Consider the following 13014-nt stretch of genomic DNA (forward strand, 5'->3'; position numbering starts at 1 on the left):
TTACAAGTCTTAAGTTTTATTAAGTTAATCATCATCATTTGTCATCTTCTTCCTGCTCATCATCATCCTCCTCATCATTTAGTTAGTTTAGCGCCCCTCTGTGGCCAATATGGACATGACACTTTCCTGCAGGGACGAAGCCAAAACTGAGCTAACAGCTTTTGTGGTACTTAAGTCAATAAACACTGACGAATACACTACTCACAAAATCTCGATACGCTCTTATCGCAAAAATTTTGCATCTCAAATCACCTTTTCACAGTGCAATGAACTGAAATGCAATTAATTCGTTCCAGTCCCAACAAAAAAATATATTTTTAGGGTCTTTCGTAAGAAAAAGTGCACTCAACAGTATTGTAGTTGTATTGTAGGAATAAAAAATAGACAGTAATAATATTTGCCCTCCACATAACCAGCAAATTTAGAAAACGCATTTAGGTTAACTTGCGTAAAGGTTTTAGTACCTTCTAGGTCCATCTGGCGATTTTAGCCAAAAGCTAAGTATCTCAAACATTTTGTGAGTAGTGTATTTATTTACAATCTTTAGTGACTTCCTTACAGGGAGGCGATATGATGTTTAGTTTGTCATCATCAGGACACTCTAAAAAGTGGCAGGCGGTGATGCAGAATTAGACCCTTTCCACATACTTCACTTTAATTAAACAAAGATCTACTGGAGGATGAATGACGCTGGGCGACAATCATTTGAGATTTGTTTCTTTTCTTTTTTTTTTACAAAAAGACTGAAATGCATAGAGGACACCAGCACAATTAATTACCTCCACCAAGGAGCTGATGTTAATTAAATTAAGCAAACAAAATCAAGACAATTCTGTTGATTTTTATGGTACTTTGTGGACAGGGGCCATTCAGTTTCATAATTACAATTAATGACAAAATCCAGACTGAAAAGTCAAACCAAAGTGTCATTCTCTTTTTCTCCCCCTGTATTGGTGGAGGTCTAGATCAATGATTCCCAACCACTTAGCGGGAAATTATAAAACGCTCCTTAATTGGCCCAAAAAATTCTTTACTTTATATTTGTTCATCTATTTATGCCAGTGACTTACAGTGACAAGCAAAACAATTAAATGTTCTCCTACTAGATGACAGAAAACACAATTCAACTGCGCATCCACCTGTTGCCATTCATACAACAGAATAATAGCTTCGTGTTTAACTAAACGAGTCCAAATTTCACGCTACGGCATTGTAGTTGTGAGATTACACACAATTAATGACATCAGTATACTGTGTATACTTTGTGTGACTTTTGTATGGCGGTGGTCCGTGAGGTAATTAGAACGTAAATACACTTCTTTGGGTTATTGAAATTTCACCCGATAGCTGACTAGCCCAAATTTAGAGTAATTTACGTGCCTTGGCACAATAAATGTTAGTTGGGAAACACTGGTCTTTAAAAAATACAAATAAAAAAAATATATACACAAAATCTGTCTCCTTGATAATAATTTGTGTTTTTTTTTTTTTTTTTTGTGGTAAAGAAATGTCAGACACAGTGAGGTAAGAATGGATTTGCAAAAGGGGTGGAAAATTCAGGTACATTTCCAAGAGAATTTCAACTGGGGAATTTTGGAAACATTCCAAATTGAAAACTTTACATGGGAATGTAAGAGAAGTAGGGCTAATTTGATAAACACATGTTTTGTCATAAGCAGACATTTACATAAAAGCGATAGCGCTCCTTGCCCACGTGCAAGGGCATCACAGTACCTTAATTGCTCCATTGTTTTTTTTTTTGTTTTTTTGTAACTTTACTCAAGTGGCGGTGTATCTGCAGATTTCTCGTAACAGAAATTTGCGCCACACAAAACAAGAACAAAACAGACGATGGCTCTCATTAGGCAAGGTCGCACTGTATTTGCAATGAAAGCAGTCAACGAAAACAATGAAAATAAAAGACGAGAGACAACAGAATGCTCCGAAATGGCCATGATTTGCTGAGGTGAAATCAGATTATTGTCAAGAGATTATGCTAAAAGATATTTTTCCTAACTATATTTAAATTCCTTATTATATTAATTCCCTTAAATCCCTGTCAAAAAAGGGGAAGTTTGTGTTTTTAAATTACGAAACTGCCGCGCCAGAGGAAGAACAACCTATCACAGACAAAATGTGTGACCCACAAGGTGTCAATCATTCGCCGTGCACTTGCGGGCACACTCATAGCCGGTGACCGGCACAGCCCCGTAGCCACGTGCCGACCTGTTAGCTTGGGCTTCAGGAGCTTTGCTGAAACTATGGCGCAATATCCACATCTGGAAAATAATTAGTGAAGTGAAGCTACATTCAAATCTTGCTAGTGCTTTAAAAACTGCAAACTCCCCCGATAATTCCCATGGAAAGTTTCCAACTTTAAAAATTCACAGAATTTTGCCACTGTAGGTAAGAAACCTGCTCTCTCATCCGTCATCAAGCAGGTTTAAGAGGACTCCATCGTGGTCCGCCGATGGCCGGTGTGGCCAGCCTTGCCTTGGCACCGCGCGGCGTCCGCGGACAAGGCGCTGAACACGTCGGTGTTAAAGTTCACCGTTGGATTGGGAGCATCAAAGCTCGTCTTTCTCCATTTGCCGGAAGGCCTCCAGGTCGTCCCGCCAATCGGCCAGCAGCTTGTCCACCGATTGGCCGGCGGCGTCCGCGTCAACGCGGCGCTCCTCTTTCTCCCCTGAGTCCGCTTTGGGCGCTTCGGCCTCCGTCGGCCCGACGTCCTCTCTTTGGGACGGACTTGTGTCTTGATCTTCCTGCGATGACGTCGCCTCTGACTCGGATTCCGCCGCCCTCGACTCCGCCGCCTGGCCAATGGGCACGGAGGAAGCGGGCGTGGTGGCCTCGGTTTGGCAGTCCTCCTCCGCCTGGCGGACGTCGGCGCCTGAAAAGGAAGGCGAGCGGTGGGCGGAGACGCAAAAAAGATGTGAGATGGGCAAAAATAGAGCGGCGCTCACAAAGAAGCTGCCAGCTTAGAGCAGCGTGATGCCCGTTGGTGAGTCACAGGATGAAATCTTTTTCTCTCCCTCTCACGTTGCTGAGAGAGAAAACAGCCCAACGGAGAAAAGCAGCCAAAAGGTTGTGCTGGGAATCTGGCAGGATTAATAATTCCGCTGAAGTGTGAGTTTCTATAAATACACACTGAACTACAAACGCAAGGTTGTATCGCCGTCCAGTTCGATGTATATGTACACAAGTTGTTTAAGAAATCATCAGATTCAGCTCATGAAACTGCCTCCCAAATGATACTGCTTCTGTGAGACTACAGTGTTTAGCTATCTATCTATCTATCTATCTATCTATTGGAAGACACAGCATAATAGAAAAAGCAGAAGAAAAGAAGAGGAAGAGAAAATCGTGGTTCCCAAAGAGCAGAAAGAATATATGCCTTGCCAGTGAATATTTTTGTATGCTCTGTTTGTATGTGCTGCTACTCCGTGTGTGTTCAAGTCGCGGCTGTTTGACGGTTTAACATTCCCCTAAAATCTATGCTAGTTTCCGTTAGCCTGCCGAAGGCGTTTCACATTATATGTTAGCATAAAGCCAGCAGACGTTCGTTAGATGAAATTATAGAGCTTGGTTGGACATAAACAGCCTGAATGAAGTAAGCATGCTTTGCTTCATATTTGTAGAACTGTGCGAGAGAGTCTTCTTTCCGTTTCCTCAAAGTGATGTGTCTCCCATTTCTTGATAGCAAGAGAGTCAGGCGCTAAGGAAGACCTTAATAAAGTGTATTTTAATCAGTTTAAAGCATGTGGGCAGGGAAAAAAACTTTCAACAAATAGATATACATTTTCTTCATATTGCTGGCACTTGGCAGGATCCTCAGCAAAACCATCACTTTTCAGGGAAAAAAAAAAAAAAAAAAACATAAAATAAACTTTCCACACTTTAGATTGGTCACTAATTTGTAAAATGGACTGACCAATAGTATTGATTTGTGAAAAATGTGAAACTGACCAAATTTGGACAGAGGTGTGCGCCTGACAGTGACAATATAATCTCTATATTACGGATTTTTGCGGGCGGGTCTGGAACGCACCCCCTTGGATAAACAGGGTTTCACAGTATTCTTGCTTTTTCTACGGAACGAAGAATAGTGCCGCTGTGTCCAGACTTGTGACTTGTGAACTAGTGATTGGTGAGAAACAATCCTAAGGAGGCATAAGGGAGTAAGAAACATGAAGTGAAGCCAGGAGGCAATGTCACAGATGACACCATTGGAAATGTGTGGGCAGGGAGCAGTCTCAGGGGAGGGCGGGGTGCTGGTCGAGGAAAATAGTGTTACAGTGAACCCCCGCTATATCGCAATTCATCTTTCGAACACCCGCTACAGTGAAAGAGTTTTATGCTGTGCTTCTTGTTTGTGGGTTTTTACAAAATATACGCAAGTCACGAATTCATTCACTGCCGTAGACGTATGTATTCGTCAATTACGTTTTTCAAAGGCCAGGTGTCGCCCATCTCATCAGTAAAATTCATCACTTTTCATTTCCAGATCAGCATTGCTTTTGAGCATAAGCTAAAGATTAGGCGCTGAATCTCGGCTTGTCACGTCGATTACGAGGGGGAGAGATGCCAACGCGTTGGAAGTCGCACAAGTTTAGGCACCGCGCACTCGAACAGAGCATGTGTTTGACTATATACCATGACAGACTATATGGTTTGGTTGAACATTTTGATGTTTAAATATGCAACGCTTAATTCTTTTTTGTTCCGTGTGTCCGTTTAGCAGTGAACTTCAACTAGGAGTGGCAAAATTATACAGCTTGAAGCGTTACCCTCCGTCATAAACAGCGGTTCACTCTACCGTAAAAATGAGAAGACGTGAGTGAAGAGGCAGAAAGGAAAGCAGAGAGGAATACTTACTGCCCTCAAACAGACTCCCAGGAAGAGGCTTACCTTTGAATATGGCAGCTGTTTGTTCACAAAATGAGAGGGTCGGGGGGCGTGGGGGGAGAAGAGAGGAGAACGCAAATGAGCGAGCAGAGGGGAGGAAGTGTTGCGTAATATTGATGAATGGATGTAAGGACGGCCAGTGGCTTGGGAGTGAGTCAAAATTGCTGGGAACGGCGAAGCCTCATCTTTAATTCACGACCCGAACCGGGTAGGCGTGATGAAGATGAGCGGCGCTGATGATCCATCGCACGGGATAGAGAAACAAACAAACAAAAGGGACGTGCGGGGGGGCCCGCTGAGGGCGGCGGCACGCACCTCGGTCTCGGGCTTTGTCGCTGAGCAGAACCTCCACCTCTCTGTACTCCTTCAGCGCCTCCAGCAGGATGTTGCCCTCCTTGTGGAAGAGGAAGAGGAGGGGCAGGGTGATGTCGTCCGTGTTGCGGCCGTCGCCGGCCATCTGGAAGAGAGGCGCCGTGTCGCTGCTGCTTCCCTCGTTGTCGTCTGCCACACAATGAAACTTTCGTGAATTTGTGCATATTGTTCGGGAACCTATCCTACATTATTCACTGGAAAGTAATCGCTGGTGTAGTCTACTTTATCGTTACAATTTGCCTGTATTCCCAAACACGTATTATTGTGTGTAAAGCCCAAAAGGCAAGTTTAATGACACACCCCTATGTGTGAAGTGCGAGTTCAGTTTGCGCTAGCCAGTATTATTGATGAGCCTCATGTGAATGTGGTTTGCCTACAAAATGCAGTTACGTATGTAACATGGGTTCGTGATTGTGTACATGCTAGTTACATGGTGTTGATGCTTTGCTGATTAGCATTTGTCTGTGTTATTACAGACCACAGTTAATAAGTCTATTAAGTGCTTTGCGCCATCTATAGGCAGTTACAAACCCCTTCCGGGGGGTGGGGGGGGTGTCAATAATCTATTTCTCTATTCGTAGAAGGCTAGGTCCCTTTCACTCAAAAATAGTTAAAGAACATTTTGGGAAGTTTTTGTTTTTTTACAGCTCAGAAAAGCAATGAGAACATAGCACTATTTCCGATTATTTGATGTTTCATAGTTTCTCGGCATTACGATGAAGGTGGCGGTTGTTGTTGTTGTGGACGATAATCGCACACAAATACGACACAGAAGAAACCCAATTAACGGCTCATCACACACGACTTATCTGACTGTCTGTCTTGGAGGTAATCCAATTAATCGGCGGCTAATCCGATCAACGGGTTCATTTTCCCCGTGGCGTCCCGGTCGGCCCCGCGCACTCACCGACGACGATGCCTCCGATGGCGCCGGCCTTCTGGATGTGCCGCGCCTTCTCCGCGAACATGCACTGGCCCCTCTGCAGCAGAGCGATGTGGCCCTGCACGTACTCGCCGTTGGTGATCTCACTGCAGCCGGTGTAGGGCTCGGCCACGGTGACAAAGCCTCGAACCTGCGCACAGGAGGCGGCCATATTTACCTTCAGATATTTACTTCCAATGAGGAAGAACTGGCAAGGGCCAGATCGAGGTCAAACCCATTTTAGTGCCCTTTCATAATGTTTGTAAACAATAGGTGCCTTTCCCCCCCTCTTTACCCCTCACTGAATCTACCTTAATCCTCATATGTTATCTTATTATCTCATTAGGTTATGGATATCGTTAAGGACCACAAATGTATGCAACATTGCTTGAAATATTGACATTGTGTGAAATAGATCCTGAAATGTAGATGCAACAAGAGGGTTTTATGAATAAAAGTAGGAACGTTTACATTTTGATATCTGCCGATTTATATCAGTTTAACTCCCCAAAAAAGGCAATCACTGAGAAAAACTAGCAGTTTTTTTTTTTTTTTGGTTTCCCACTGCTACCTCAGTTATCTTTGGGAAACCTACATACATTTTCCTAGTATTAAAAATGTTAATTTAGCAACAAAAAAAAAAAAGCAGAGTGTTTATTTCGAGGCAAAGTACCGGAGTTAAATAGGACAGGCCATCGACCTGGCTTTGAGTGTAAAACTATTGCTCCAAGCTGAACATGAATGAGGCATCTTTTACCCATCAGCCCACTTTGGCGGTGACGTTCCTATACGATTCCGCACCAAGGCCGAGTCTATGTATATTTGATGTCTGTGCTTCAGTGGCTGCTCACCCCCGTGGAGCTTTTGGACAAGTCCGTGCCGAACTGTGCCGGGCCGGCGGTCAGCACCACGCGGCCGAAGAACGGATGCGAGACGATCTGAATGGCTCGGGGAGGCAGCTGCTCCTTCTGCTGCTGGCTAGAAAGCTCCATCATCTCCTGCATGAAGCGGACGCCGTCCTCAGCGGCTATTGGGCTCACCGCCTAAGTGTGGAGGAGGCGGTGGGAGAGAAAAAGTGCCATTAGTCCCGAGTAGTAGCTGCCTGCACAGGAAGATGACAATGCACTTTGTTCGATTCAGACAAGGCTATGGCCTGACTAAATAAATCTTCTACTCTAACAATGCTGGAGTGAGGGAAGAAGCTGTCAAAAGATGGCACCAAAGCAAGATTTCTATATTATACATAGCTTTGGCCTGAGCACAAGAACGGTGAATAAGTGAGTTTTTCAGCGAATAACGGAGGATGGGGTCCCGAAATATCAGTGAAAAGCTCAAATCGCAAATGCCCACCTGTGAAAAATGGGGAAGATTGATTTGCTACACGAGTAAATTGAGTTACGAACTTGGTTAAGCAACAAATTCAACGCGCTAAGTCAAGGTACCACTGTACTTTGGTTTTAGCTATATTGATTATAATTAATTCATGTTCAAACGTGACTGAAAATACTGCCTGTCCAGTGAACAGAGGTTTTAAGATGGCGACTTGATGACTTGAGCCTTAACTTGATTCAACCAAATGTCTCCCCTCCCCCTTGTGCACACCAAACAACATGACATCACCATTCCCATGCTGAGTCAAGACTGTGAGTCAGTCATGACTCATAGAACTACCGGAACAATATTCTGAGCCTCCAATGACAGCATTTCTTTGTGTACCTGCGTGGCATGCTGCACCAGCTGCACCCTGCCGTCCTTCAGGTGGATGAGGCTGACGCCCATCCTCCTCAGCAGCTCCAGATGTTCCGGGCTGTTGGCCATAAAGTCCTGGGCTCTCAGAGGAGGGGCTCCCATGCCGGGCTCCCTGGATTGTGTAAAAACCAAGCAGGATTTGTCTTTTTTTTCTGCTTTAATGGGGTTGCTTGTTCGCGCCCCCGTTATATCTATTTTTTTTTTTAAGGCGATCACTTTTTTTTTAATGGGTTTTTACAGAACCCGTCTGTAATGCCCTCGCATATGGGAAAGAAGAGTGACAGTCGCTGACGCCCTTTCCAGCAATTTAGTGAACACGGCGAGAATAGTAAAACACAATGAGCACACTCGCCCAGGAGCTGCTGCTGACCACAGTTCACACCCAGACACTCACACACTCACTCTCCGACATCACATTGCACCACACCAGAAAGACAGTGACAGATCATTTTACACTTGAAACTATGTGAGTCCCAGGATGCACATCAGTATACAATGAGTCCCAGCCGTAGAACAATGAGTCCCTGCAACTTATCATCACAGAATACAGATACAGTAATCTTACGCTGTGTCACGTTTCTTGCTTCGCTGTCCTGCTATATTGCAGATTTTTGTTACAGTTGTTACTCCATTTTTTTTTATACTGCTTGTACAATATTGTTGTGTTACCCATTGCTCTCTCAATATCAGATATGTGTTGAGTTATTCTATTCCAATCTTTTAGGACGCTATATCTTCCCAAGAACGATCAAGTATTGTTGATGTTTTAGATATTACAGCGTAATCATTCAAGTACCTCCTTTTTAAGAACAATTAAACTCAAATACTATATTAAACACTGGCATTGTAATATAGAACAATAAAATAAAACACACTCAGGCTCTGTTCACAAATATCGCACTGAACAAAGAAACATTTGGCACACAGGTAAAAGCAGTCGTGAATGCCTTAACAGCCGATATACTGCCAATCAAGTTTCCAGTTGGTTCTGAAAAAGTGCAAAGTCGCAACGTTAACAACAGCGCAACAAGAAGATCACAGCGACCTGTTTGGATTCGAGATTTGCAGCCTTTCTTTAAACGTTGCTTTGCCAACATGTTCAATGGCTACAGGAAACGGGAAATGTCACACCGTGTTTATTTATTCCCAGCTGAAGAAAGTGGGTGGGACGGTTGTGTTTCAAATCAATTTCTTTGGTCACTTTGAAGTTTTACGCTGTGTTGTCTTTGGTGCGACTTCATACAAATTCGACATAACCAGCTCGTCGGTGTTAGCGGGACGGCCGCGTTCATCTGGCTTGAATCCCAAATGTTCCCGCAACGTCGGAAATAATTCCATTTGTGCCGCTCAACTTTCTGTCACTGCGCAAGCTGCCGGCCCGACGTCAAAAACAGTTAGAGCTCGCAACTTCGTAAAGTTGTAGGCCTCGGTACAGTAAGTAATACCTGTAAGGAGCAGGACGCGGGCAGCTTTTATCCACGGCGCTACGAATCGGTTCCCTCAGGTTACGAGGGAAGGCTGGGTCAGGAAAGAGGAGGCGCGTGTTGGGGCAGGTCCAGTCGAAGTTCGAGTCGTCCAGCTCCTGCTCCGACTGAGGTATCTTGACCACATAGCTTTGGATTAGAAAGCGTTGTGTCGCAATGTGTCTTTCCAGCAAGAATGGGGACAATTACCGTTCTATTTGGGAGAACAGACGGAGCATGAGGCGCTGTGGAGAGTGACAGAGGCAAAAGATGTGCTTCGGTCGTGAAGATGTAATCCTCCACGTTGAAGCGTAGGTCCTCCGTATCAGCGAAAAGCAGGAAAAGGTACTTGAACATCTCGGCAAGGAAGAAAGAATCCATTCTAAGAGGAGAAAAGATTATATCGATGCTCAAGACGTAATCATGAGATAACATGTCATCAGCAGGCTCAAAACTAGTACAATTTGGAGTTCTACCAAAATCTTTATGACATGGATATTGTTAAATTAGCCAGTGGCACCATTCATTTGCAGTCTGGACATGGAGGGGTGAAGATCTCCTGCTTTGGAGGTCATACCAATTCATTCCGTATCACTTTTTTTTTTTTTTTTTTTAAATAGCAGCTGGCAGGGCTCAGAAATGTCGCCAATTATAGCGACACATTCACAAAGTTTGCAACACTGAGCAGCTACTCGCCCTAAAAAGGATTGACTCGACAGAACCAACCCCTAAAACTGAGTGAGTTCAACCAGAGTGTAACAAGTTATCCTCATCTTTTATCCTTATCTGTGTACTTCGACCAAGGAAAGAAAGTCACAGACATGAGAACAGTTTAAAATATGTGTGTGTCGGGGGAGGCGGAAACTGCACGATTCCTTTCAAATTTGACTTGTTTTACGTTCTCTGAACAGTTAATAAAGGCTTTCTGAAGGCAACCATTCATTTACTTCAATTATTCGATGCGAAACACTGTTTTGAAATTAAGTCCTTGGATTTTGGCACTTCCACCGCAGTGGTGGGATATCTGGGCCAGCAAGTCCTTCCGTGGTGGCTTCAACACTACCAGAAGCACTGACCTACATTTACAACCTACATTCTAATATTTGTTTAATGAAATAGATTTTTTTTTTTGTCCAATCAGATTTTGTCCTCTCTGTGTTGCCATGTCAATCTAATCTTCCCAGGACGTACCTTAAAATATAAGCAAGGGGAGTGTTTCCTTAAACCATTCAGATTTCAAATTCCTCCTCACAGGGCCAGCACGCTGGCACTCGATGACATCATCATTTCTCTGACCTCAGCTCAGCGCACACGATACATTCATGAAGCGACATCTCTGCTGAGTATGATGTCGTTCATCTAAATGTATATTATGAGGCACAGTTGTGAGCTGTTATATTGCGTTTTGTGTCGTACTGATTGTTTCCATGAAAACCGCTTTCATAAATAAGAGTCATCTTTTGAGAAGAAAAAGCTGTGGCTGAAATGAGCTGGTAAATGTGATGATGTCTGGTTGGATATTGAGGCCTTTTATGTCCAGTGACCAGAGCATAGCATAGCAAAGTGGCAGTGTGGGGGGGGGGATGCAAAAAAAGAAAAATAAATAAATCAAAAGATTTAAACTGCTTTATATTTGGCATCACTTAGAGTTTTGTGTGTGTTTTTTAATGACCCCCACGCATGCATGACGTAGTATGTATCTATTCTGACCGGTCCTCGTGGCTGCCGGTCCGCACGTCCTTCATGGCAGCGAAACCGCACGGGACCCGAGCAAAGCGGTTGAGGTTGTCCATGATGGTGCGCCCCGCTTCAAGATAGTACGGGTCTCCCGTGGCCTGCGAGGGGACATTTTTGATTATTGGAGCGCCACATTTTTTCTTTATTCCCCCCAAAAAATTGCATATCACAACTTTCACAATAAGGGGAATTTGATTTCAATTACGCTTGAAAAACAATGATGTGTTTGTCAATTCAAACAGTAAAGGTGTACTCTGAAAGTCCTCAGACATTTGCATTGACTTTTTTTTTTTTTTTTTTTTACCTTGTAAAGGAAATAGGTGCTCTCTGCAAACTCTGGCCTCAGAGGATGCTGAGCCCAGTGTACCCTGAAATCAGTAGTGAAGGCCTGGGGACATGAGAGTGAAAGGCTCGGTTCACTACTGCAGCATTGTAAGTGCAATTTGAATAGATGGCGCTGGACTGCACTAAAAGCCTCAAGTTGTCAGGTGAACCATTTGCGTGCACGGACACATGCGAATTTGACCTTGCCTTGTAACTGAAATGTGCCCTCATTGGCTTTAACAGCTGCCACTACATTTGATTTACACATTTAGCAACAATTCTAGAAATACATTGGTTTTGAAAGTAGTCGAGGATAAATGGAAACATGCATCGGAATAATGTAAATACTATTGTTTAAAGTATGAATGTGACCAAAAAAAAACACAACAAAAAAAACGTAAGCGAAAGTAACACTTCATTTATTAAATCATTGTATTTTTTTTTCCTCTTAATGCAGTGGAACCTGTGAAGTAAAATGCTTCAAAAACAATACATCAGAGGTTTTCAAATCTAAATTACCTCCACTGTTTTTCATCCAAAACACATTCCATCTACTTGTCCATTACAAATGAAACTTTCCAAATCACATCAAATTAAGCATCTTCAAAAGGAGAGTAGCTTTATTTTAGTTTTTTTTGTCTTCTTCCCCCAAACAACTCTAAAGTCAAGCAGAAAGGATTGCGTTCAACTTCGGAGGTCCCACTGTATTTTTGAGAGCTCCCATCAAACAAGATGTTTCCAACGGGGAGATAACAGTTGTCAGATGACATTTACAAAAGCACAAACAAATCTGCACATGAGGCTACAGTTTGACTTTCTACTCTCGGGCCTTGCATTGGTTGAAGTTAACAAATCTTTGTTTTACATGATTGACGTACATTGCATTTGAGTGCATCTAATCAACTTTTAGATAGACAACATTTAAAGCCCAAAATGTACGCAACTCAGCATTTAAGTCAGGCAAAAACAGGCTGGTTACCTCTGGTAGGAAGTTGTGTTTCTTGGTAACTTGATACAACATTTCATGAGTCTCGATGGCTGGACGGATGTCTCCCTTTAACACCTGAGATGTCAACATAGGGAACAATGACTGAAATGGGGGGGAACCAACAACATTTCTTTCCACATGTTCCAATCTGACCTGCAGCCCGGGGAAGAAAGCCAACAAAGAGTCCATCCAGGTGCGAGCGGGAAGCAGAGGTTTGTGGATGTGGACGTCCAACAGCAGGGGAGGCTGGCTAATGTACTTCATTATGGATGCATAGTGCTGAGTGGGACGGGATAACAATTCTCAAAAAAAAAGGGGGAAGATTTTACAAAAAGCGGCCGACTGCACAAAATAAGCCACCGGGTGCATCATCCACTGAGGACAAGTAAACGCCTCCCTTTTCCCTCTGTATGAAAAACACCCGGTAGTAGCTGTAATTATCTCAGTTCCTCTATTGCACCCAAATTGACATTCAAAAGTTTACAGAGAGCACTTGCTCATACGTTCCCGAACTACCCGCGATAGGCGGAAATCTGCGATACAGACAGACCATA

The 13014-nt window shown here is 43.5% G+C and overlaps 1 protein-coding gene across 5 annotated transcripts in view; it reads right to left on the minus strand.

The window, feature by feature from the left end:
* edem3 (ER degradation enhancer, mannosidase alpha-like 3) overlaps positions 1–13014 on the minus strand; it is a 19868-nt gene continuing 6854 nt past the window's right edge. For 2 of the 5 annotated variants that reach the window (XM_061683417.1, XM_061683416.1), the window contains 12 exons: positions 12614–12739; positions 12452–12535; positions 11453–11536; positions 11122–11246; positions 9622–9793; positions 9394–9548; positions 7916–8060; positions 7051–7242; positions 6185–6350; positions 5221–5406; positions 4909–4923; positions 1–2890 (listed from right to left, as the gene is read on the minus strand). In XM_061683417.1, coding sequence (XP_061539401.1) covers positions 2568–2890; positions 4909–4923; positions 5221–5406; positions 6185–6350; positions 7051–7242; positions 7916–8060; positions 9394–9548; positions 9622–9793; positions 11122–11246; positions 11453–11536; positions 12452–12535; positions 12614–12739 — 1773 coding nt within the window. In that variant the 3' untranslated portion in view covers positions 1–2567. Of the gene's footprint in view, positions 2891–2963; positions 3099–4908; positions 4924–5220; positions 5407–6184; positions 6351–7050; positions 7243–7915; positions 8061–9393; positions 9549–9621; positions 9794–11121; positions 11247–11452; positions 11537–12451; positions 12536–12613; positions 12740–13014 lie in introns of all 5 variants that reach the window. The other 3 variants (XM_061683420.1, XM_061683418.1, XM_061683419.1) reach the window with 3 other exon arrangements.

This window comes from Phycodurus eques, chromosome 8, assembly GCF_024500275.1.
Source record: "Phycodurus eques isolate BA_2022a chromosome 8, UOR_Pequ_1.1, whole genome shotgun sequence".
In the NCBI taxonomy this organism is placed as follows: domain Eukaryota; kingdom Metazoa; phylum Chordata; class Actinopteri; order Syngnathiformes; family Syngnathidae; genus Phycodurus; species Phycodurus eques.